Raw genomic sequence first — 26,155 nt, 5'->3', positions numbered from 1 at the left:
AAAGGGCAAACCCAATACTTTATCAAGGTTTTATTCTGGGTTATTTTATTGAACGATATATGTTTTTTTTGTTCATTTTTCTTTAGTAAACAGTGTTAAATTAAAGTGAAAATAAAGGGTGCGAAACTTGCCTTTTTTCCCAACTGTCCCTGTCCCACACTGGCATCTTTGTCTATGTGCATGCGCAGCTATGTTCACAAGCCAGAGAATGCCATGAACAAACAGGCAGGCACTGCATTTCTTTTCTGCAATAAAAAGCCTGCCTGCTCAAAGTCAGTGACAGCTGAACTTTAGTTTCCGCTTTCATAAAAATAAGCTATATGTTACTTCTTCTACGATAGAATAAACTACAACCTCCCAGTAGCTTTCAGTACAAGTATACATAGCCTAAAATTTTCTTTAAGACTTATAATTAACAGTAGGATCTTATGTGACATTAGTTATTTTTTTCCCCAGACTTTTAATTCTTCCCTAGCTGCGTCCTTCTCATAATTCTCTCTCTTGCTTAATTTCTATCTCCCCCACTTATAGTTACTAGCCAAGTTTATACAACTCCAAACAGTATACATATTTTCTTATTGATGTTTTTTTCTACACTACTGAATAGATGATTCATTTATATTTTTCCTATAGCTGACAACTGTATCAGCTACAGTAAATATCTACTGAGATGTTAGATAAAAGTTTGTATTAATGTAGTATTGGCTTTAAAACCTAAATTAAGGTATAACTAAGGGCAAATGTTTTATTTTTATTTTTTTTTTGGATTGAGTTAAGAGGGATTAGAATTCTTGTCAGTTTTTATTGCAGTCTGTGTCCCCATTAACTTCCTGTCCCATAGCCAAACAGGAAGTGATAAGAAATCCTTGCTAATTAAGGGTAGTTCTTTGGGCCCCCCAGGTCACCAGAACTAGTGTCCCCATTGGAAGATTTACCCGCTATTACTTTTCTGGGGGTAACCCAAAATTTTGGATTTTCTTTTATTTTCACTTTCAATGATAATGGATGGGACAAATAGGGTGACTCTCCTTAAGGGAAATCTCCACAAAAGGGCCACAGATGGCAAAAAAAAAAATCTGACAGGGGTCATTACCCTCCCTTGCTCTATCCAAAATGAAAGTTTTGCCTAAAGTTCTACTTTAACATACTGAAACAGAAAAAAAAAAAAAAAAGCAAGTTCTATAACTTGGGGGTAGTGTAACAAAACACTTGCATGGATGACTTACCCGTATTTGCTATACAGTGTGTAGATGTGAGGTGTCTCCATCAGGCATATTAGCTCTGCACTTTACAACTGAACCTGTTAGCGGTCTGGATGATGACAAAATACCAAAAGGTGTTCCCAGGAAGAACTTGTTTCTACACTGTCCTCATTAAAGGAGAAGTACAGCCAAAGCTTGTTTGGCTGTACTTCTCCTGTGGCTAAAGCCCACTGTCCGCTGACATTACAGAGTCGGTCTGGGGTCAGGCAAGATCACTACAACGAAGTCGAATCTGCCCACATGCCTGGACCGGCATCTGGCTCAGCCTGCCGCTGAGAGCCTGAGCCACCTGCTCCTGCCCCCTCCACTGCTCAGCGCTTCAGTGAGAGCAGAGAGCGGTGACTGACAGTTACCAGCTCTCTGCTCAGGGAGCACTGAGAACCGAGCGATTGGCGGGGGGACCGATGCTGCATCCACCTAGGTAAGTATGGTTCTGAAAAAAAATGAACCCCATACTTCTCTTTTAAAAGTCCTAGCCACAATCTCCAATCTGTTTTATCTTTTCAATCAACTTAGATATTTGCTGCAGGAGGAGAAACATTACAGGTCTCGGAATTACCCTGCTGAGCAGGTGGTTTGCATGTACAATGGTATAAACAGAACTACAAAAACACACATACCATTTTTGTGTAGAGTGCGCGGATTGATGGGCTTGAAACTAGAAGTTCGGATATTTCTGCTTTCCGTTGCTCCGGGTTCCAGTGGGTTAACCATTCATCAAACAGCTCAGGAGGGCCTGTCATATGTAAATTATGTGTTGTAAGAGTTGTAATCATGGAAGTCTGGACAAATTTCTCAAAATGTCAGTAACCAGGGCCAAGTCATGAGGCAGCAATTTTAACTTGTCAGCCTTAGAAAGGTGTATATTTTTGTAAATCCAGAAGTATACCAAATAGAATGCACAAAATATTGTATATTCTAGCCAGTCCCCAAGTAACACAAGCTGTTAAGCTACCCACCAATATAAAATCCAACCCTTAAATGACTGCACATTCCATCTGAACAATATCCTTTTTCTGCAGGGTGGATAAAAATCGATGATTTTTTTTTATTATTATTTAAATCTGATTTTTTTTATTTTTAATCAAATTTATTTTAATAAACTGCTTTTGGAGTAAAAATCTAACTAAAGATATTATTGTACCTTAAATAGAAAACTAATTTACTTTACAGCATAAAATGGAGCTTAGTTATGTAGCATTAGGCTGCATATTCTGCAATATTTAAATTTTTGGTAAACTCATTCAATGAATCCATGCTCTGCAAGCTGAGATAAGATATGATTGAATCGGTTCTGATATCGCTGTTTTACTAACCTGACAGCTTATTATTCTAAATAGGAAACCTTCATTTTGTTTACAAATATTAAAGATTCTAACTACCAGCAAGAATGAGTCCTTACATTTAAAAAGAGTACCTGTCATTTCAGATCCACCATGGCAGCGCCTGTTAGCGGGCATCAACTCACCTGCTGTGTCACTGTCACATCACCAGCCTTCCCATTAAAGTGAATGGGACTGTCGGTGAGTCAACAGCGGGTCAGAGGAGGATATGACAGCTGCTCTTTAAAAATGATTTAAATCAAGCCTGTTTACTAGTGAATTAAATCATTAAATTGAGAATTAAATCAACTTGAGTTAAATCAAATCCACCCAATTTTTCTGTAAAAAATATTTCTGCTTTTTAACCAGCCAAGAGAATAGCTTGTGACCAAGAAACAGGCAGTGAGACATTTCCCGATCCATGGCTGCACAGATCGGGAAATATCTCAATGACTGTGATTAGCGCTGTGCAGTGTGAGCTTCCTGGTGGGCTCAGGCATGTGGAGCTGCGAACACGCCCAAGCCCATCCTTACTTGTGACTTACAGCTACCCCTCCTCTTCAAACTCAGTCACAACTCACCTGCTTCACAGCTTCCTTTCCTGTGCAGGCGCTCAGACAAGGCAGTCGATTCCCTCATAAAAGTTTACTTGTAGATGGTTAAAGTGGAACTTCACTCTCCTAACCAACATTGATTATTTGTATTCCTCACACTGCTAGCATTCGTAAATATATAGGAAAGTATATCATATTTATTTGTTTTAAATTTCTTCAGTTACTCCCTGGCTTTTCTTGCCTAGGCAAATTATGTCATACATCTCAGGAGAGGAGGAGAAGAGGTTTTCTCAGCTAAGCACACTCTCTTGCTTGCATGCTTAAGTTAAGGGTAGATGGATTCCAGGAAGTAAATGCTACATGAATCATCTGTCCATGGCAAGAAATGCTAGGGGGTGTTTTCCAAAGTGATTTATCAACAAAATAAAGCATGGAGACATGGATGGATGGATGGATGGGATAGTTTACTTTGAATATTAAAAATGAATGAAATCGTGTTTTTGGTTTGTTGTGCTCAGATACAGTGAAGATCCGCTTTATGTAATCTGCATAAGGTTATGCCTTTATGTGCTGCTAAATGCTGGAATATCTACAAGTCCTCATCTTAACTACAGTATGTACCAGTACCTTTATCAAGGGAGAAATACTCTGTTATGAGGTCATTGAAGCAAAATGTAATCTGTAGCATGACTCCTAGAGCAGCTGCTATAACCTGCAAGTATTTAAAGCATACTACACTCTTAGACTTGTTCTCTAGATAGAGATATACAAAGAGATATACAAAGTCTGCCATAAAACTCTACCCGCTAAAATTTATTTTACACAAATAATGTAATAGCACCAAAAAACAAAATGTAATGGTAATGGATGAATAAAATAAAAAAATAATGATGATTGTGCAAGATTAAATTAAAACAAAACAGTCCCAACTATACTGGTGCTGCTGGCAATAACCAAGGAGCATCAGGAGAGGTAAAAAGGAACTCAAATGGGCAAGCACCTAGTCTAGAGGAAGTGTTTCATACTGGATCCTTTGTATATGCTGACACATCCTATAATGCTAGTAAAGATGGAGCAAATATTGGATGGGGGGCTATTGGAAACACTATATTGATTCCAAAAGGACGACACCACCAAGCTGTTAAAAAGTGAGGCCAAAGAGTTCCAATGCTGTGTCTTCTTTATTGCAAACTATAGAAGCATGTACAAAAATGTTCACTTACAATGGAAGGTGCCCCCTCATGGATAGGCTAGTGTGCTGCCATGATGGATTGAGCAATCCCAGTGTCCCAGCCTGTGGCCAATCAAATAGGAGAGGGGAGGAACACCACAAGCAAAACATGAGCACGTGAGGGCGGAAGAGTCACTGCAAGCAAGAAGGGACATGCGCCAGACTGCAAGAATACTGGGAACCGAAAGCCAGAACTGACGTCACTGTCACAGTGCAGGAAACTCCTGGAGGCTGAAAAGCTTCGCCTGATATTCATAACCACATGTTTTGGGGCCACTGCACCTTTGTCAAGTCATGACAGGGTCAGTTAGGCTGGGACACTGGCATTCATCACTCCAACGCGACAGCACAATAGTATATCTATGAGGGGGGCACCTTCCATCATAAGTGAACCTTTTGTACATGCTTTTATGGTTTGCAATAAAGAAAACACAGCATTGGCAGTCCTTCAGCTCACTGTTTATCAGCCTGGTCCTTTTGGAAGCAAAGTCTGAATGCTGGATTCCATGCAGATAAATACAATTTAACAGCTTAAATAGTAAGAACTGAAACTACTTTGCAGGTCCAAGCTCTTTTGTTGATGTTTAAAACTGAACACTAGGCAAACAACTAAATAAATAGCTAAAATACATATGAGAAATGTGTTACCTGCCAAACTTTTTTCTTTTCTGTCCATCCAGTCCTGAGACTTACACAGCCCTGCCACGAAGCACAGCCAGCCTGGTGACCTGATTTTTATCTGCTGCAGTTAAGCATTACAGCTAGCTCGCCTCTCTGTCCCCAGCCTGTGACTGTACAGTGAAGGAGCAGAATCCGCTCACACCACTGCTCACTCTGATCTGCCCCTTTGTCAACATATTTGTTGTCAGCACATATGTATGCAACACCTGGCTGGCTCCTATTGCTCCCCCTTCCACCTATTAGGTATAACACATGCATTATATTTTGACACAAATAATGCAGTAACAGGAATTCAGCTTTAACCATCCCTTAGTGAAGTTAGGGATTGTAATGAGCTACAAATGTGTATTCAGTTAGTATTTTGGCCATTATTTTAAAATTTTCATTGAAAGAATTACCATCAGGTTCATTGCAATATGTTGCTGGATCAGACTGCAAACTGTATAAACGTGCCTGAAAAGGGAAAAAAAGAAAATATGTTAAAAAAATGATAATACTGCTCATGCTTACTACAAAAAAATACAATTATGTATACCTTAGTACTGTCATATAGCTCTGTCGTTCCAGAAGGTGTGGCCATCAGTGTAATAACATCACAGTCAATCGTCTTATCGGGTGATGGAGCAAAAGTGTCAGAAATGACTCCTAGAAAATCTGAAAGACCTTTCTTCACCTTTTCTGTAGTGCCTGAAGATCCTTCAACCTGCAAAACACAAAATGTGCTATTTGCCATTTCTAAGCAATAGAAAACAGAAGAAAACAAATTACACATTTGCACAATTATAATTCGAAGATCTGTCACCCAATCATAAAAGGTTACCGCATGATCATTGCATCATTCAGAACATACCTTCATTGAATAAATTCACAGGTACAGCTTATCTGAGGCAAAGCGATCAATCAGTAAATACATGCAAACTAAGCAACAGCTTAACATAATTTTTTATTCTTGTTATAAATTGTTTCATACTCACCGCCAGTTTATCTTTGACGACAGAGGCTGTGGCAGCAATAGTGCAAGCTGTGTCATGCTGCACGACCCGGGAAAACTCTGACAGATCTCTTTTCATAAACTCCAAAGCCTCTGAAGACTAAGCACACAGTAAAGTCAGTATGTGTTGACCATAAAAAGAAAAGGCACATTTTACATTAGTTGAATCCAAATGGAAACAAGTTTATGTACTCCAAAAAAATGTGCTGAAGGGGACATCTTGTGGCAAATGTTTTACATTACAGATAAGACTCCATCCAATAGAGGAAGCTGCCGCTGTCACCCCTGTTAATTGATGGCAGTTTTCAGGCAAACCATAGCTTTGTATACATCACACACAGTAAAGTGACATCCCTGGAACTAGCACTGTATTCTCTAGCTAATGGCAGACAGTATCCAAATCCAGCATGTTAGGCACCATAAGCCAAAATATCTTGGCACTGTGGGTACTGACACAGAATCATATGATTGCTGCAAACTAATGTATGAGTAATGAGCAAAAATATGTTGTATTCAATGTTTATCTGTCTTACATAGTGACCACTGCTGTTCTCTTCATGAGTTCTGTAAAAGCAGAAAACATGAAACACATCAAACCCATGAGGAATCACCTTATTTTAATGAATGAGGCAATCAGTTATGTATTTGTACTAATTGCAAATTCATATGATGTGCAGGTGGTCTCAAGATCTGTGCAAATAGCTCTATCTTGTAGTTTTTATAAACTCGTGTAGTGGTTCAATGTTTTAATATAACAAGTCTTGCAATAAAAACCTACGTTAGACTTACCAGTAACGGTATTTCTACGAACCTTCCAGGATGACACATCTGAGAGATGAGGGCTCCTCCCTACAGGAAACACAATCACTTGACAGCTTGTTATAAGTCCCCACCCTTCCCCTTGATCCTCAGTATGTAAAAGTAATCCTGAACTGGTTCACAAGCAGCATTGCTCTACATAGGTACTTACCACCTAGCGTTTACCTTCTTTCCCTCCACGTAGGGTGGGAAGTAGGCCTGCCGTCCTGGAAGGTTCGTAGAACTACCATTACCGGTAAGTCTAACGTAGGTTTTCTCCTATCACCTTCCAGGACGGCACACGTGAGAGGATAATCAAGAAAACACAGGCCTACCTTCAGGGTGGGACCACAGCTTGTAGGACCTTCCGACCAAAAGTCAAGTCTTGCTATGATAAAACTTCCACACAGTAGTGCTTTAGGAACGTATCCTGACTGGACCAGGTGGCCGCACTTCGAATTTGTTCCTAAGAGCCCCCTGCTTTCTCAGCCCAGGATGTTGCTAGTGACCTGGTTGAATGAGCCTTAACTTTTGCTGGCGCTGGAATTCCAGAACTCTCATATGCTACTGAGATAGCTTCTCTGATCCATCTAGAAACTGAGGCTTTTGAAGCCTGAAGCCCCTTCCTAGATCCAGCGTACAGAACTAGCAGGTGACTGGACCTCTTAGATAGGTAAGGAGACACCTTCTTACATCTAGACAATGAAATTTCTCTTCTGTCTTATTTTTTGGTTTATCACAAAAGGATGGCAATATTATGCCTTGCGTCCTATGAAATAAAGATGCTACCTTTGGTAGATATAAGGGATCTGCCCTAAGGGTGACCCTATCTGGCTTTACCGATAGGAAGGGTTCCTTCATGGACAGCCCTTGCAGGTCCCCGACCCTCCTGGCCGTAGTAACTGCTAACAAAAATGATAACTTTAAAATTAGAAACTTAAAGGGAACCTCTTCTATAGGTTCAAAAGGGTGTTAAGATAACACCTTTAATACCCTCGTAAATCCCATGGCTACAGGGGAAATCCTTTCCCTGGCCAACAGAAAACGTTTGATAAGGTTTTCTTTTGCTAACCTTACATCGAGGTAGACAGAGAGGGCCGCTATCTGAACCCGAAGGGTGCTGACCGCTAGGCCCAGGTCTACTCCGTCCTGGAGAAAGTCCAAGATAACTGGAACAGTGCTGGAGGTTGTCTGCCTTTCTTTACCCCAGGAACAGGTCTTCCACACTTTAGAATAAATCTTTTTAGTCACTGTTTTTCTACTCAGGAGGAGGGTATTTATTACTCTCTCTGAGCAGCCCTTGTTTTCTAGGATCTGGCGCTCACTAACCAGGCCGTCAGCTGAAAAAATTCCAGCCTTGGATGAAGTACTGGACCTTGCCTGAGAAGGTCCGGTCTGTTCGGGAGCTTCAGTGGTACTGTCACTGCCATCGACCTTAGGTTTGCGAACCAAGCTCTCCTCGGCCACCAGGGTGCTATCAGAAGGAGCTGGCCGGGGGGACTGACTGAGTTTCTGAAGAACTCGTGGAATCAGTGCTAGTGGTAGAAAGGCATATAACAGTTTGTAATGCCAAGTCTGAGTCAGTGCGTCTAGTTCCCCTGACTCCCTTTCTTTGGAAATCGAGAAATAACTCTTTACCTTCCTGTTTTGCCGATTGGCAAACAGGTCTATCTCTGGATTTCCCAAGCGTTGCACCAGGGTTTGAAATACCTCGGGGTTTAGTTCCCATTCCCCTTGTCTTATCGGCTGACGGCTTAGGAAGTCTGCCTCCATATTGCTTGTCCCTTTTATGTGGACAGTCGAGATGGAGAGAATCCTTCCTTCAGCCCACCCCAGGATCTGCTTGGACAGTTCTAGCAGGAGTTTGGATCTGGTGCCTCCCTGGTGACTCAAGTATGCTACTACAGTGGCATTGTCGGAGCTCACTTGCCCCTGATGCTCTTTTGAAAGGCTTTTAGGGCTTCCCCCACTGCTTGGAGCTCCCTGTAGTTGGATGACATCCGACCTAGCGAGCTGTTCCATTGGCCTTGGGCTTTCTCTTTTCCTAGGTGGGCTCCCCATTCCCCAGGAACTGGCATCGGTGGTAACTTTTACCGGATTCCACTGAGCCCACGGCCTGCCCCCTTCTAGGTTTTTGGGGACTGTCCACCACTCCAGGGAAGACAGGACCTGAGGAGTTAGTAATATCTCCTGATCCAAGGACTCCTTCTTGTCCCATGAAGACAGAAGGAAGAAGTGAAGGTCTCTTGAGTGGAGTTGTGCCCAGACTATGGCTGGTATACTTGCTGACATCAGACCTAAGGTTCTCAACACCTCCCTTCTGGAGCGTGACGGGGTATTTATCAGATCCTTCACCGAAGAAGCTAGTTTTGCCACCTTGTCCTCTGGCAAGAAGAGCTTCTGCAGTTTGGTGTCCACCCTGTAACCAAGAAAGGTCTTGACCTGTTCTGGTTCGAGGGAGGATTTTTCCATGTTGATTATCCAGCCGAGGTTTTTTAGAACCGACATAGCTTTGTTGGTATCTGATCTGACCTGTGTGACTGATGGTCCGGAGATCCATAGATCGCCCAGGTATGGAATCAGAGATATACCTTGGAGATGTAGGAAGGCTACTGCCTCGGCTAGGATTTTTGTAAAAATCCTTGGGCTGGCTGTTAGCTCAAAAGGAAGGGCCATGAACTGCCAGTGAAAAATCTCTCCTCTGACTGCTACTACGAACCTCAGGAATGCCTGATGATCCATATGAATTGGAACATGCAGGTAGGCATCCCTGAGGTCCAGAGTCATCATGAAAGCCTCCTTCATGTGGTTTTTTCGTACAGAGTAGATACTCTCCATAGTAAATTTTTTGTATTCCAGATACCTGTTCAGGTTCTTTAAGTTTTACTATCAGCCGATACTTTCCTGACGGCTTGCGAACAACGAATACATGGGAGTAGAATATTGTTGTTTCTTTGGTACTTGCACCACCACTCGCTATTTCACCAATTCCTGGATACCCTCCAGGAGGGCAGCTCTTTTCAGGACATTCCTGGGGAGATGAGTTAGGGTAATCATATAGAGGGGGTTTTCCAAAAACTCCAGACGATATCCATCTCGCAGGGTCTGGCAGATCTAACTGCTGTCCAAGATCTTTTCCCACTGAGGGACAAAATGGGACAGCCGTCCCCCTACCCTGATCTTGGCGTCACTTTGTTTCTTTGGTGCCAACCTTGGGAGAGGAAAACAGCACACTGTTCCTTTGTTTTCCTCTACTATAGCCCCACCTTTTAATGGGTTCCTTTTTTGCTTTATGCTGCGGTTGTCCCGGGGGAGGCCTCGAAAAATTCTTTCAAATTTTTCTTTTTCTTTCTTTGCCTTTATTGGGAATTTTTTACCCTTTTCTGAGGACCTAGACAAGACATTGTCTAGGCCCTGACCAAACAGTAAAGAGCCCTGAAAGGGAAGGCCACACAGTCTATCCTTTTGACGTGACATCACCTTCCCAAGCCTTAACCCAAACAGCTCTCCTGGCTGAATGCGGCCGTTTTAACCGAGGCTCTAGCCGACTCGACTGCAGCGTCTGCAAGGTAAGCTACAGCTTTACCTATCACTGACAATGAATCAAGAATGTTACCCGTTTCGGGTTCCTGCGCTAGGTGTTTTGTCAATTTCTCCACCCAGAAATCTGCATTCCTGGCTATGCAGGCTGCTTCTAAGGCTGGACCCATGGCTAATGTATTAGCTTCCCAAGCCTTTCTCAGAAGGGATTCTGCTCTATGGTCCATCAGATCCTTGATACTGCCAGTGTCCTCAAAGGAGAGGTCAGACAGCTTGGTGACTTGAGACAGGGCGGCATCCAATCTTGGGAGCTTAAAAAATGTCTCTTCATCAGTGTGATTAAAAGGAAACCTCCTTTTCCAAGTTTTCTGTCTGACAATCCTCCTTTCAGGCTCCCTCCATTCCTGTAGGACTAGCTCCTTCAGGGATTGATGGAGTGGGAACACCCTGGATTGAGCCTTGCCCAGCCCTCTGTATCCCTTGTCTTGTGCTGAGGTCACTCGAGGGGCTTCTGGAATCTCCTCAGTAGCATATATTGCCTGTAGGAGTCCATCCAGATCCCCTACGGTGATGAGGTGTCTCCTTAACCTGGACTCTTCCTGAGTCTGGCTTAATATATCTGGATCCAGCTCACCATCTGAGCTGCGTTCAGATCTAGCCTGGCTTTCCATGTCCCCGCTATCCTCCTCTTCCTCGTCTATCTGGGCAAGAGGGGTTGACTGCGAGGGTAGGAGAAGGGCACTGGGACCCCCTCCAGAGAGGCTTTCCTGAAAGGATGTGCCTTTTCTAGGGGTGAGCTCCTCTGCCTCATGGCCCTGAGTTGTTGGCTGCCTGGCGGCATCACGGAAGGCTTTGACTGTTGCCAGCATTTCTGTTTGCATAGATGAGAGAAACTTTTTCATCAATGCCAAGGCTTCTTTTCCTGCTAGTTTGTTTATACACTTATAGCAGAAGGGCTTTGAGTGGGACTTGGGAAGTTTGTCCTTAGAGTATCCACATTTTTTTGAGGAGCTATGCCCTGTATTGGCAGGAGGGTGTTTATCTGGGGCCTCCTGGGCTCCACTGGGGGATTCTGTAAGACAAGAGACATAGTATATAACATTATCTGTCTTCCCCCTAGCTGCGGGCTTGTACTGGGGAGGGAGGAAGGGTAAGGTAATGTCCAGCCTGTCCTGACAACTTTCATGATTCTTTACATCTAGAATCTGGGATCTTTTACCCCCTTCCCCACCTCCCTTTCCAAGAGGGGTTGTACTCACCAGGCCCCGACCTGGATCTGCCCGCAGCTGTAGTTGCCTTCCATTCCTCCTGTTCCATGAGGAGGTTGGCAGGTCCTGGGCTGCTGGTACCACTAGCGGGGAAAGTACAGCCAGCTGAACGCTTCTCACCGCCTTGCCTGCTCTCTTTTCTAGTACTTCCGGGTTGCGCTGTGACTTCAGTGCCGCCCACTTCCTGTGAAGCGGCCGTGCCTCAGAGTGAAGCTTGGAAGGCAGCACTTCCTGAAACTTTTTAGGCAATGAAGGAGAGCGGATGGCGGTGGTGAGTCAAACAGTCCCAGTGATGGCGCGCACTCCCTGTGGCCAGAGCGCTGATGCAAACTTGGGGGCGACCCGTGGGAAAGGACAAGCCTGCAGGTTAGTTCAGCCCTCCCTGGCTTCCCTAAAACCTGTCTCAACAGGGGACCATCAGACCCTCCCCGGTCATTCGGTCTTTAACAAAACAAACATGCTGCTGTGTTCGGGAGAAACACAATCAATACTGAGGATCAAGGGGAAGTGTGGGGACTTATAACAAGCTGTCAAGTGATTGTGTTTCCTGTAGGGAGGAGCCCTCATCTCTCAGGTGTGCCGTCCTGGAAGGTGATAGGAGAAAGCAATTTTTTACGTACATATTGTATGCTTCTTGTCATGTCAGTAAAGTCCAAAATAATGTTTTTTGATGCGTTCCAGTTTCTCTAATGCATGAGTGAGTAAAGTGGACCTAACCTAAAGCCCCGTACACATGGGCAGAATGTCAGGAGACATTTGCTGGTACAAAAAACACCGGCTGACATTCTGTTCGTGTGGATGACTGTCTGTTCTGCCGGCTTCTGACAGACGTGCATGCTGGAAAACCAGTAGCCGACTGACTCCCGATCAGCGCTCTTAGCCAATGGCAGAGAGCGCTGATCAGAACACAACAGCTCAGCGGGGGAGATCGCTGAACTAACCTTGCATGGCTAGTACAGTGGCTCCAACAGGAACTGTCAGGTTTTTTCATGCAATCTAAAGAGTTGCACAAAAAAAATAAACTGTACTGTGTACCTGGCTTTAGACTTGCTCTAAGGTAGACCATTGATAAGTCAGTTTTTTGTTCCACCAGTGACCACTGACCCTATTACCCCACCCATTTACTCAATGTGGATGGAGGAATCCTCACCCTGAGCTATTGTATTCTGAGAGCAGGGAGATTTCTCTATTGTCAGAATACACTGATCAGCGCTGCCAGCCACAGCCTGCAACACTAATTGAGTGGGGAAAATCCAACAGGGCGGTTGTACAGAAGTCGATTGGTAGTGCCCATACATGGATTGAAATTCAGCCAGTCCCTGCTGAACCGGACAAAGTTTGATCAATGTATAGCCGGCTTAAGCAAAGTTGTGGAAATAATAAAAACACTAATCTAACAGCTGTAGGAGATAGCTATCAGCAAATCAATAACTGTCCCATACTATCCCACCATTCCCCCTTTAAGATAAGCCTGACAAGCAGGCATCTGGAGGGGAGGTGCAACCATAAAAGATAAGGTGAGCCAGTAGAATCACTTTAATAGTGTATTGACAGTTTTTTAGTGTATAGTCAGTTTTTTTCTGCTGCAAGACCTCGCAATACCTGACAAACTATTTTAAAAACAACTGCTATTCACAACTTTAACTGAGTTCAGAAATATGAGATTCAGCATTTACCTTGTCTCGTACGCTGTTGTAGCTCTGCTGTAGCCAGCTTCTCCACCAGCCTCCATCCTCCCTGGCAAGAAAGACATATACAAATTTATGTGCATATGGGTTTGTGTTAGTACAGATCATGATGAAAATATATGTAGTTACAGTAGGCTGCCTTCTTCCCTAACATAATGAAGAATCATTTTAAGTAGAACTATTATACAGTCAAAATATTCTTATAGTCGCTTGCTTTCCAGGTGTTCAATACCAGCAATAAAGGGATGCTAACCCCTCCGTACTCTATTCAAAATAAATGTTTTTTTTTTGTTAACCACTTGCCTACAAGGGCACATTCCCCCCTTCCTGCCCAGGCCAATTTTCAGCTTTCAGTGCTGTCGCAGTTTGAATGACAATTGTGCGGTCATGCAGCACTGTACTCATATGAATGTTGTATAATTTATATTCACACAAATAGAGCTTTCTTTTGGTGGTATTTAATGATGACCACTGGGTTTTTTTTATTTTTTGCTAAACCATGTTTTTCTTTTTTTCTGTTAAAAAATTTTGCAAACAGGTAATTCTTCTCCTTCAATGATGTGCACTGATGAGGCTGCACTGATGGGCAATGATAGGCAGCACTGATAGGAGACACTGATGGGCACTGTTGGGGCTGCACTGATAAGGACACTGGTGAATGTGATCAGTGCCCTGATTATCAGTGTAGATATCCCCTTTCACACTTGCCGGTTACCGGCTCTGCTCTCCTTAACGCTGTGACAGCGCAAGGAAAGGAATGCCAATAATCGGCAAGTGGGTTTACATTGTGATCAGCTGTGATTGGACACAGCTGATCACGTAGTAAAGGTCAGCTGTGATTGGCCCTTTACCCCGATCTGTGATCAGCTGTGTCTGAAGGACATACATAGAATTTAAAAGGGATACATTTTTCTTAAACTTTTCTTGTGCTAAAGGTGCCAATAATGGGTGACAATAACGTCATATTCATTTAAATTCATTATATTAACTCATTGGCGCTGGCTGCACACAAACATGCGGCTTCTAGGCGGCCGGGCCTTGGTGCATTAGTGCAAACAGCGATGCGAGGACAGCCTGCGCACTCCCGGTACAGTTGCCAGTGCCTGACAGAAAACTCCTGATCACTCCATGCCAACGGGAGATTTCCGCTCATGTGAGCGCCGTAAAAAATAATGGAGGTCACATGACCTTAAGCCCCGCCCCGTAAAACCCCTTAAGGGGCCAGCACCCACCGGCTCCAAGGAGTTAATTAACCACTTCAGCCCCGGAAGGATTTACCCCCTTCCTGACCAAGCCCTTTTTTGCGATGCGGCACTGCGTCACTATAACTGACAATTGCGCGGTCGTGCGACGTTGTACCCAAACAAAATTGACGTCCTTTTTTTCCCACAAATAGAGCTTTCTTTTGGTGTTATTTGATCACCTCTGTGGTTTTTATTTGCACTATAAACAATAAAAGAGCGACAATTTTGAAAAAAAAGCAATATTTTTTACTTTTTGCTATAATAAATATCCCCCCCCCCCCCCCAAAAAAAAATTTCTTCCACAGTTTAGGCCAATATGTATTCTTCTACATATTTAGACATAAAAGTTATTGCGTTTTTTATTAGTAATGGCAGCGATCTGTGATTTTTATCATGACTGCGACATTGCGGCGGACAGATCGGACACTTTGGCAACTATTTTGGGACCATTGGCATTTATACAGCGATCAGTACTATAAAAATGCACTGATTACTGTGTAAATGTCACTGGCAGGGAAGGGGTTAAACACTCAGGGACGATCAAGGGGTTAACTGTGTTCCCTCAGCATGTGCTAACTGTAGGGGGGATGGGCTGACTAGAACATTGGGAGCAGTAGATCCCTGTCATGTTGCTAGGCAGAACAGGGAAATGCCTTGTTTACATCTCCCCGTTCCGTCCTACGTGCCCCGATCACGGGCCACTGGCGGACATCGAGTCCGCGGGATCCGCAGGCACGCTCCCGCAGCAGGCGTTCGAATGCCCGCTAGCTGCGGATGACAGATCGACGTACAGGTACGTTGTTTTGCGCACCCGTGCCACTTTGCCGACGTATATCGGTGCGAGACAGTCAGCAAGTGGTTAAAAAGTCGAATGCAATACAATTATATATTTTTGTTTTAAAACTGTAATTTTCGGGTTTTGGCCAAGTGCATCCTCGGCACCAAAATTTCCATTCGGTGCACCTCTAAAGCTTTACCATCACTTTAACCACTTCCATACCACAGGCCGTCTTATGACGCCCTAGTCTTTGAGTGGAGATATCTGAATGCCTGCAGCTGCAGGCATCATTCAGATATCTTTTTTTTTTGCTGGCGATTACCTGCAAAGTAAAAAACAATCTGTTCAGCCGCTTGATTGTTTTTACAGGTGGCGGGAAGAGACTCCCCCCCCCCCCCCCGTTGCTTCTACTGGCGCGCCTGTGTTGCGACCATTTACCATAGAGCTGACCGAGGACTAGATGGCCCCCAGCCATCTTTATGGCCTTCGGAGGCCGGGCACGACGTTATGATGTCACTTCCGGCCCCGGCAGATGTAAACTTACTGGGAAGCAGAGAACTTTTTTTTTTATTTTGATCTCAGGTTTTTCCAGCATAGAGGAGAGATGTGGGGACTTGTAGATCCCAGATCTCTCCGTAAAGAAGACCCGTCATGCCCTATACCTATTTGTTTAAATTCCTTGTAATAGGAATAAAAGTGATCAAAAAAAAAAAAAATGTAAAAACAGGAAAGTGTACAAATAAATTAAAATACAAATAAAAAAAAAAGAAAGTTAAAGCGCCCTGTCCCCTCCTTGCTCGCACACAGAAGCGAACGCATACGTAGGTCACATCCGCATATGTAAACAGCGTTCAAACCACACTTGAGGTATCGCCGAGAATGTTGGTGGGAGAGCAATAATTCTAGCACTAAACCTCCTCTGTAACTCTAAACTGGTAAACTGTAAACATTTTTAAAGTGTAGCCTATGGAGATTTTTAAGTACTGAAGTTTGGCGCCATTCCACGATTGTGCGCAATTTTAAAGCATGACACGTTAGGTATTTATTTACTCAGCGTAACATAATTTCTTTCACCTTATGTGAAAAAAATTGGGATAACTTTAGTGTTTGGGGTTTTTTTAATTCATGAAAGTGTTTTTTCCAAAAGAAACTGTGTTTGAAAAATTGCTGCGCAAATACTGTGTGACATAAAAAATTGCAAAGACCGCCATTTTATTCCCCAGGGTTTCTGCTAAAAGGTATATATAATGTTTGGGGGTTCTGAGTAATTTTCTAGCAAAAAAAAAGATAATTTTTACATGTAGGGGAGGAATGCCAGAATTGGCCCGGTACGGAAGCGGTTAAACTACCAAAGCCTGATGTCAAATAGCCCAAGGAGCACCCAAACTCCTAGCTGAATGAGCTGTCACTGAAAATGATGGATGGAACTTTGCCCTTTAGATCATAAGTCTGAGAAATAAACTGATAGATCCGTCGAGAAATGGTAGCCTTGGAAGCTGCGTGATCCTTCATTGGGCCTTCAGGAAGCACAAAAAAGGAATCTGACTGACAAATAGCAGCAGTTGACTTCAGCTAACACCTGATGGCACGAACCACAGCCAAAGTGTGAAGAGCCTTGTTCCCTCGTATCTGTAGCTTGTGACAGAGAAATGGGAACAGAATATCCTGACTGAGATGGAATGTAGAAACCACCTTATCACAGTGGAGCACCAGGAACAGTTCCTTACGGGTAAGGGTAGCCAATTCTAAAACTCTGCAAGCTAAAGTAATGGAAACCAGAAAGATAACCTTCCCAGTTGGAAGTACCAAGTTAAGGTTCCGCAGAGTCCTTACCAGTGGAACAACACACATAATGCCTTGCACAAAGGCACACACAAAGTAATGATAAGCAACCTGTCTCTGAAGAAAGACTGCCCAGGGCAAATATAACCATTGATTGTACTCAAGTTCAGTCCCAGATCAACTTCAGAGATTGGAGGAAAAAACAGGGTGACATCAGCATCTCCGGACGCAACCGGAGATGCTGATGGGAGATTAAATACATTCACACCCTTAAATACAACAGTGATTTATCTTATTGGATCACTCTACAGTATCTCCTCATCTCCTGATTTTCTGATTTTTCTGTCCTTCCAAGCCTGGCTGCCAGTGTTTAATGTGACCTCACATTTTGGGATTCCCATTTTGTAGGCCCCAGTACACGTGGCCTCTCCACAATTAGGGGTAAAACCCCTCTCTATTGATTTGGGGCATAGTCCAGATTATATATATATATATATATATATATATATATATATATATATATATATTTTTTTTTTTTTTTCAGTCTTTCTTTTAAAATGAATATGGATGATCTCATGTATGTGCAATTGAACAAGATATTATATATATTTCCTGTTAACCCCTGATGAAGGAGACAACACTCATCTCCGAAGCGCATTGGGTATAGGATTTTTGTATCGTCAATTTGCATATTTTGATTCTTCAATGTACATGACCTTGTTCAATATTTCATGTATTTTTCTATAAAATAATTAAAATTATTATTTTTAATTTGTATTGTCTTTTGGTCGTGCCTATAAAATCCCACCCCCAGGGGTTCTTTTTCTCTCTATTCTTCATGGGATGTGGCACACTTTTGAAATCTTACATATCAGAATTCCTTTCTAAAAAAATGCGATGACCGAGTTAACACCTTTCCCTTCAAAGGACATACGGCTACATCCTATGGACAGGAAGTGGTTAATGTGGATGTACAAAGAAGGATTGAGGTTACTGTGTGATCCTATTCTAATTTCTGCAAGAAAACTTAAAGGCCTTTTGGGTCTGAGATAAACCATGTCCCAGGGCAGGAGTCTCAAAGTCCCATCATGCCTCTGCCTGTGGGAGTCATGATGGTAACTGTCAGCCTTGCAATGCCTCATGGGATTTGTAGTTTCGCAACAGCTGGAGGGCCGCCAGTTTGTGACCCCTGACTTCTTCAGAAGTAGGGGTTTTTCAGGAGTAGACTCCTCAGATGAGGATTCTTCTGCATCCCCTTCTACCAGTTCCTACTGGTTCCTCCACCGATTAATAAGGAAGGAAGGAGAGGGGGAATGCTTCCAATTTCGACCAAGGTGGTCCACACGGACAAATATTCTGGAAAGATTTTGCTGTACACTACCGATAGCATATGTGAATTCCTCCCTTTTTACAAAGGAACTAGAGGAAGGTGCCCCAGAAGTAGTGGAAATACCAGATAGGGGGAAAGAGTCAGAGCAGAATGGGGAAAAAAAAAATTGACCCTGAGGGAACACTGCATAGGGACCTGTATCCACTTTCCTCTCTACCTTTGGAAGATATTTTCTGCATACCTTTCTCTCTGCCATCAATGAGACAAGGCCTGCTGACGTGTATATAGGGAGCCTTGCTGGGAACAGTGGTCCAAGTCAGCCAAGAGGGCACTGAGTTAATAAGCAGCTGTCTGCCAATTACCCCAGGATTTCCCCATAAATATGCCAGTGACCCCCGCTCCCACAAGGAAAAGTGGTGTGAAGTGCCTCACCCCCATCCCCCCCAAAATTTGCTGCAATCTGTAGTCACACAAGGAATGATCACGAGGAAAAGTGGCATGGTGTGACCTTCTAATACTTGCTGCGACCTTTGGTTCCACCAGGAGGACTGTGCTAAGAGAACTAAGCTATTCCAGAGACCATGTCAGTAAACTTTCTTCCAGAGCACCCCAGATGCCTCAAAATCCATGACACAGATATGCAAACAACTCGTCTCAAGTGTGAGACCTGGGGCATGCCATCTATTGTTTCACTACTAGTCCATCTCTTTGAATGAAAACATCACAAATCAGGCAGTGCCCAGCTCTTGGCCACAGTATCTGGACTGCAATTTGCATACTAGAGCTTCCTATGTTTTGGACCCCCCAGGGCACTGTAGGCATGTGGATGAGAGCTTACTTCACTTAGCAGGATCAAAGGAACAGTGTGTTGAGCAAAATGTGGGGACAGCCATTGCCACCCTCATTCTGAACACTTCTGGTTGTCTGTGATGCAGGTCATCTAATTTCAACTTTTTCTGAGTCTCTTACCCTAGAGCAAACAAAAGAAGTAAGAAAAAGTCCAAAATGCCGATGGACATGCTAATTCCAAGTTAGTGAATCAAAACACCAGAGTTATTAGATCAGTGTTAGGGCCAAGTAAGTGCAACAAAAAAGAAGCTGCGCTATCCTCTGTGTATCAACCTGTGAATGATATCTCAAATAAAAATGGTGACGCTAATAAGTAACTAGTAACAGATAACTAGTATTTTTAGAGGTTTAGCATTAGTCATCTCCATACTTCCTCAACAAAATGTTCCTTTAATAAAGTCCAAGTTATTACAATAGAGAAGGCAGATAACTGAGGCTGGAAAAATGGCTTACTACTACTGTTACAACAAAAAATAACACAAAAAAGAGTGGCCATTTCTATGACCAGTGTTTAAGGTTTTATACCAAAATGACTAAATCAAGGCATATTATAACTGAAAGCCAGTACACTGGAAACACGACTCACTACTATCAGTAGAAACAAGCATCATTTACTATTTTAGGTTACTGTATTTGGGCAAATAAAGTCAGCTTTGGCAGGTGTAGACTTATGCTTAAAATGTTACTAAACCCAGGATCCTGCATTCACTATATCTAGACTCCCAAAGTACACAGATCATGGAATTGAAATTGTTTTAGTAAAAATAAACTGCCAAATACCTTTTCTCATCAGCAGTATCTAGCAGTCTATCATTGTCTGGTTAAAGCTTGGAGGAGGAGTTTTCATTCTGCACTGATTGTTCTATAAGGCTGCATGACCCCTGACCCTCTGTCTGGACAGTGCTGATTGGCCCTGTGCTGATCACATGCACCCTCCCAAGAAAAAAAAAAACCTCTTACAATACACACCAAACTGACCATTTGCAGAGTTACCCCAAAAGGCTCTGTTCTATCAGCAGATGGAATAGGGACAGTAAGAGAAGGGGAGGGTCACAGAAGTTAGGATCAAACAGCCATTTTACACAATGCAGAGGATTAACCCCTTAGGTTCCACAGTGAGAATAACAAGCATGCTTTACTGCATATACAGATTGGTTCTCCTGTTGTGGGTTTAGCAACACTTTAACAGATAATCTCAGCCCTGCACCTATCAGTTTGGCAAGTGCAGTGTAGAGGTCCTTGATAAGACATGTTTGGATGCTTTGCACTGCACTCAGCAAAAGAGCCAAGTGCACACCACCACATCAGTACCTGTAGGGATCAATGAGCCCAATATACAGTATATCAGATGGATGGGGGCACTCACCACTACAGCCTGATGTAGCCAGGGTGCAGAGAACAATAACTGCCTTTTGCGTTTACAATGATACACGAGATCCAACTAAAACTACAAACACTGCTTTTCACATGTGTCAAAAACACATCCCAAACTAATGTCAGAAACAAAATATCATCAATCCACCTAAAATAGCCTTAAAATGTATGGTATATGTAAACCCTAAGCAATTATTTTCTCTGCTTAATACACCACTGGCAGCATTTTGTTAGATTTGTTTACAAGTGCAAAAAAAAACCTGTTGATCTTGTCAGAAAGACAGAGCTCTCCATTATCCTCTGCACACTTTTTTTGTGTTCATTTCAAAGTGTGCTAATCCCTACTGGTTGTTACCTTGGACCACAGAATGATTAGTGTTTATCTTGAAGAGATCTGAAAGTGAGAGTGGTTCAGTAGTTCAGCAGGAAATTGGGCAGGGGCTGACACCACTTCACAAAAATGCTGTGTGTTGTCAAAAGGCTTAGAAGCGCATGCCTGGCAGATCAACAAGTAATTCTCTGCACTTACAGGGTTTTTAAAGGGATAAAACACAGGAATTGTAGATGTATTGCATTTTTTTGCCTTGACATACACTTTAAATGAAATGTAACTGAATGACATTTAGGGGCCCATTTAGAAACAGCAGTATGACATCACTGAGGCCTTAACACACTGCTTAAGGCCCCACTCTGGAAAGCAGCAAAAAAAAAAAAAAAGACTCTTGCAGCAGGGCCTCCCCACACTGCATAGGTTATACGTTTGTTAAAGTGTTACTAAACCCAGGACTCTGCATTCACTATATCTGGCCCCCCACAGTACACAGAACATGGGAATGCAATTATTTTAGTAAAAAAAAAACTGCTAAATACCTTTTCTCAACAGCAGTATATAGCAGTCTTGTGACATCTATCAGTGTTTGGTTAAAGCTTGTAGAAGTTTTCATTCTCCTCTGATTGTCCTATGAGGCAGTAGGGCCCCTAACCTTCTATCTGGACAGTGTTGATTGGCCCTGTGCTGATCACATGCACCCTCCCAAGGAAAAAAAAAACTCTTGCAATACACACCAAACTGAGCATGTGCAGAGTGCCCCAAGGCTCTGTTGTATCAGGATATGGTTTTGAGACTGCGGAAGAAGGGGAGGATCAGAGAAGATCACACAGCCTTTTTACACAACTCAGAGGATTAACCCCTTAGGTTCTACAGTGAGTATAACAAACATGCTTTACTGTATATACAGACCGATTTTACTGTTGTGGGTTTAGTATCACTTTAAGTCTAGAGGTAGAGAATAGGCTATAATACTTTTATTGCTCTAGCAAACTTCCACCACGACCTGCAACTGGTCCTTCGAAGCCGCTTAACCTTTGTTGTTCTGCCAAAGGCTTTCTGATATCACCATTTACAATGCAGGACAAGTAGTCCTGCATTCTACATGAGAACAATCCGCTCCTATTTTAGAATGTTGGAGAGGAGAAAGACAAACATGTGACTGGCCTCGACCCCACAGTGTTGAAGGATAATTGCCCTTTAAGACAAAATGCACTCATCAATTTTGCCCATCTGCCCTGACCTAAACAAACCCACCCTTCCCCCTCCACAGATGCATACTTACCTCAATCTAACAGACATGGCCTGCAGTGACTGTTAACATCCAGTGCTTCAAATATCACTTTCCTGGCCACAATGCCAGAGATTAAAGGAGATGGCAGGAGACAGCCCCACAGAAGTCTATGTTGCTGTAATGTGCAGGCGCAGCCAGGAGAATGAAACTTGCATCACTGGATGTAAACAATCATCGGAGGCTGCAGCCGTTGGATCTAGGCAAGCACAAATCTGTAGAGGGGGAGGTTAGATAAGTAAACTCATCCTTCAGGCAAAGTAAAATCCTTGGGACACGGCTACCTGCATTTTAGAAATGACACGTAAAATATAGACCACGCTGTATAACAACACAATGGTGTCCAGTGGAAATCAGTGCATCCACTGTCCACTATAAACTTGGCACTGCACAGCGCTAATCACAGGCAGTAAGACATTTTCCCAATGCGCGGCTGCAGAGATCGAGGAATGTCTCACTGGTGGGCTCTGCACGTGCTAGTTGCGAACACACCTGAGCTCATCCTTAACCTCTTCCCTACCGCGCATAGTCCTATGAAGGTGGCAGGAACCCTTTGTCCCTCTGGGCCGCTGTCATATGACGTCTTTTACTTCTGAGCCTCTAGGGGGTGCACGTCCTGTCAGAGGAGAGGAGACCGATGGTGTTTTCCCAGTACAGAGGAACACCGATCGGTCTCCTCCCCTTGTGAGTCCTCTCCCCCTACAGTTAGAATCACTCCCTAGAAAGCATAATTAACCCCTCGATCACCCCGTAGTGTTAACCCCTTCCCTGCCAGTCGCATTTACACAGTAATCAATGCATTTTTTATAGCACTGATCGGTGTATAAATGTAAATGGTCCCAAAATAGTGTCAAAAGTGTCCGAAGTGTCTGCCGCAATATCGCAGTCATGATAAAAATTGCAGATTGCCGCTGCTAGTAAAAAAAACCAAAAAAAAACCACAACAATAAAAATGCCATAAATGTATCCCCTATGTTGTAGACGCTATAACTTTTGTGCAAACCAATCAATATACGCTTATTGAAATTTTTTTTTACCAAAAATATGTAGAAGAATACATATCGGCCTAAACGGAGGAAAAAATTTGTTTTTGATTTTTTTAATGGGATATTTATTATAGCATAAAGTAAAAAAATATTGTGTTTTTTTCAAAACTGTTGCTCTTTTTTTGTTTATAGCGCAAAAAATAAAAACCGCAGAGGTGATCAAATACTACCAAAAGAAAGCTCTATTTGTGTGGAAAAAAAATTATCAAAATTTCATATGGGTACAGTGTTGTATGACCACGCAATTGTCATTCAAAATGTAACAGCGCTGAAAATTGGTCTGGGCAGGAAGGGGGTGAAAATGCTCTGTATTGAAGTGGTTAATCATGAATAAGGATGAGCTCAGGCGTGTTCGCACAGCCCAGGTGCAGAGCCCGCCAGAAAGTCGGCACTGTGCTGTGCTAATCACAGGCAGTGAGACGTTTCCCGATCTCTGCAGCCGCGCATCAGGACAATGTCTCACTGCCTGTGATTAGCGCAACGCAGTGCCGACTTCCTGACGGGCTCTGCACCTGGGCTGTGCGAACACGCCTGAGCTCATCCTTAATCATGAACAATTGCCCCCTTTTTTTTTTTCACTTTGGCTGCATTTCAGTACTGTTGATCTCTTGCAACCTCTTTGCAGCACTTCCTGTCTGCTGTATATCATGATGGCTGCATTTTTCGGGGCAGGTTTACCAATGATGACCAGGAATGGGCTCAGGTGTGCTTGGGATCCCACCAGGAAGCTGACACTGCACACGGCTAATCACAGTGATACATTTCCCGGCCCGCAGCTACACAGATCGGGAAATGTCTCAGTGCCTGTGATTAGCGGTGTACAGTGACGGCTTCCTGTTGGGATCGGGCAGGTGGGATCCCGAACACACCCAAGCCCATCTCTAATGGTGACCACAGTATACCATGCCTGTATAATGTGGGTTGAAATGGCCACTAATATTCTCAATCAGGAGCCCAGGTGACAATGTAACAATACAGAAGCCCCTTTGGGACAGAGCGTTGTCCCCTATAACAGGAAGTGCCCAAACAAGTATCTTCATGGCTGGATCACCAGGTATTATTTAAGCTGCACATTTACAAATATTAAAAATGACTTTTAAAAACCATGAAGGTGTTAAAGCTAAAGTGAGATCTATGTGGGTTAAATCTTGTAGAAATGTTGGCTTCTGCTTATTTTACCCCCTGGCTATAAGAACATCCTCTGAGCTCTCCAGCAATCATATTGACGTGTTAGGAGCTCAGGCTGCTGGGGACCTGTCTAGGCGTGTGTATTTCATACAGGGAGGAGGGAATAAACAAGTGTCTCAGAGCGACATATCTAACACCCGGACAGGGCAAACATCGGGCGCAGGGGTGACAGTGCTGCATTGTGGGTGAAGAGGCTCTCTACACCTTCACTGCTGGAGAGCACAGGCGCCCCGGGTGCCACAAACCACCCTCTCCAGCTTCTCTCATCCTTCTACATCACTCTTACCCTTCCGCCATGTTGGCTCCGTGACATCACCAATATTTACCGACCTCTGACCCCGTACATCCGGCTGTGGCCATCACAACGGAAATGTGTGGGCGGAACCTAGCGCTTTTGTATGTGTAGGAGGAACCCAGAACGCGTGTGGGAGGAGCCTATAGCTAGTTGGGCTCGTTCTACAATGTGTGTAGGAGGTGCCTAGAGCGTTTTGGGAGGAGTCTACAGGGTGCTGAGCGGAACCCAGAAATGTGTGTGGGAAGATTCTAGTGTTGGAAGGATCGTAGAACGCGTGTGGGAGGAGCCTAGAGAGTGTTGGGCGGATCCCAGGCCGTGTGCAGGAGGAGCCTATAACTTGTTGGGAGGATCCCAGAAAGCGTGTAATAGAGGGAAGCTGAAAGTTGCTTCGCGTGTTATAAGGCGCATGCTCTGTTATTTTGGCATCCATTAGTATACGAGTTAGAAGCAGTCTATGGACTGGAACAGATATTACAAGCAATTCCCTCTGGACTGGACTTGGTTGTAATTATCATAGCTGTAGCTGTGACCATTCCTAGCCCTAGGACACAATGGGGATTATTTATGAAAGGCAAATACACTTTGCACTACAAGTGTACATGGAAGTGCAGTCGCTGTAGATCTGAGGGGAAGATCTGAAATGAGTGGAAGCTCTGCTGATTTCTATCATCCAATCATGTGCAAGCTAAAATGCTGGTTTTTATTTTCCTTGCATGTCCCCCTCAGATCTACAGCCACTGAACTTCCAAGTGCACTTGTAGTACAAAGTGGATTTGCCGTTCCTAAATAACCCCCAATATTTGTGAGAAGTGCATAAAGTTGGATATATCATTATATTTCTATAAAATGTCCTACTACAGTCACAATCAGCAAAGATTGTTCCATGGAAAAAAATGCAGAAACTTGTATATAGACATTTATTTTTTAGCATTTTCTGCACCAAATTAAAGTGATGCATGACAATTTGTTCTTTTATTAGGTGATTGTTGCACTCTTTTATTCACATCCACCTCTCCTCTCCTTCGTACACTGCTGCTCCTTGAAGTCCACTCCTCCTCACTACAGTGATAATGGTGTGCATCTTACAACAATGTTTAACCGCTTCAGCTCCGGAAGGTTTAACCCCCCCCCCTCTCCCCTTCATGACCAGGCCATTTTTTGCAATCTAACACTGCGTTACTTTAACTGACAATTGCGTGGCCGTGCGACGCTGTATCTAAATAAAATGGATGCCCCTTTTTTTCCCCCACAAATAGAGCTTTCTTTCGGTGATATTTGATCACCTCTGCCGTTTTTTTTTTTTTTGCGCTATAAA

General features: G+C 43.3%; 1 protein-coding gene across 2 annotated transcripts in view; it reads right to left on the bottom strand.

Annotated features, from left to right (window-relative positions):
- The window catches only part of BSDC1 (BSD domain containing 1), a 52,452-nt gene extending 27,526 nt beyond the window's left edge, over positions 1-24,926 (bottom strand). The window contains exons 1-7 of one of the 2 annotated variants that reach the window (XM_073615364.1): positions 24,832-24,914; positions 13,324-13,384; positions 6,831-6,890; positions 6,025-6,141; positions 5,586-5,753; positions 5,449-5,503; positions 1,883-1,998 (exon numbers count right to left, since the gene is read on the bottom strand). In XM_073615364.1, coding sequence (XP_073471465.1) covers positions 1,883-1,998; positions 5,449-5,503; positions 5,586-5,753; positions 6,025-6,141; positions 6,831-6,890; positions 13,324-13,384; positions 24,832-24,842 — 588 coding nt within the window. In that variant the 5' untranslated portion in view covers positions 24,843-24,914. Of the gene's footprint in view, positions 1-1,882; positions 1,999-5,448; positions 5,504-5,585; positions 5,754-6,024; positions 6,142-6,830; positions 6,891-13,323; positions 13,385-24,831 lie in introns of both variants that reach the window. The other variant, XM_073615365.1, reaches the window with a different exon arrangement.
- Positions 24,927-26,155: the final 1,229 nt, after the last annotated feature.

This window comes from Aquarana catesbeiana, linkage group LG02 (genome assembly GCF_042186555.1).
Source record: "Aquarana catesbeiana isolate 2022-GZ linkage group LG02, ASM4218655v1, whole genome shotgun sequence".
Classification (NCBI taxonomy): Eukaryota; Metazoa; Chordata; class Amphibia; order Anura; family Ranidae; genus Aquarana; species Aquarana catesbeiana.
The sequence above is the reverse complement of the archived record's forward strand: the minus strand, read 5'-3'. Positions and strand labels throughout refer to the sequence as shown.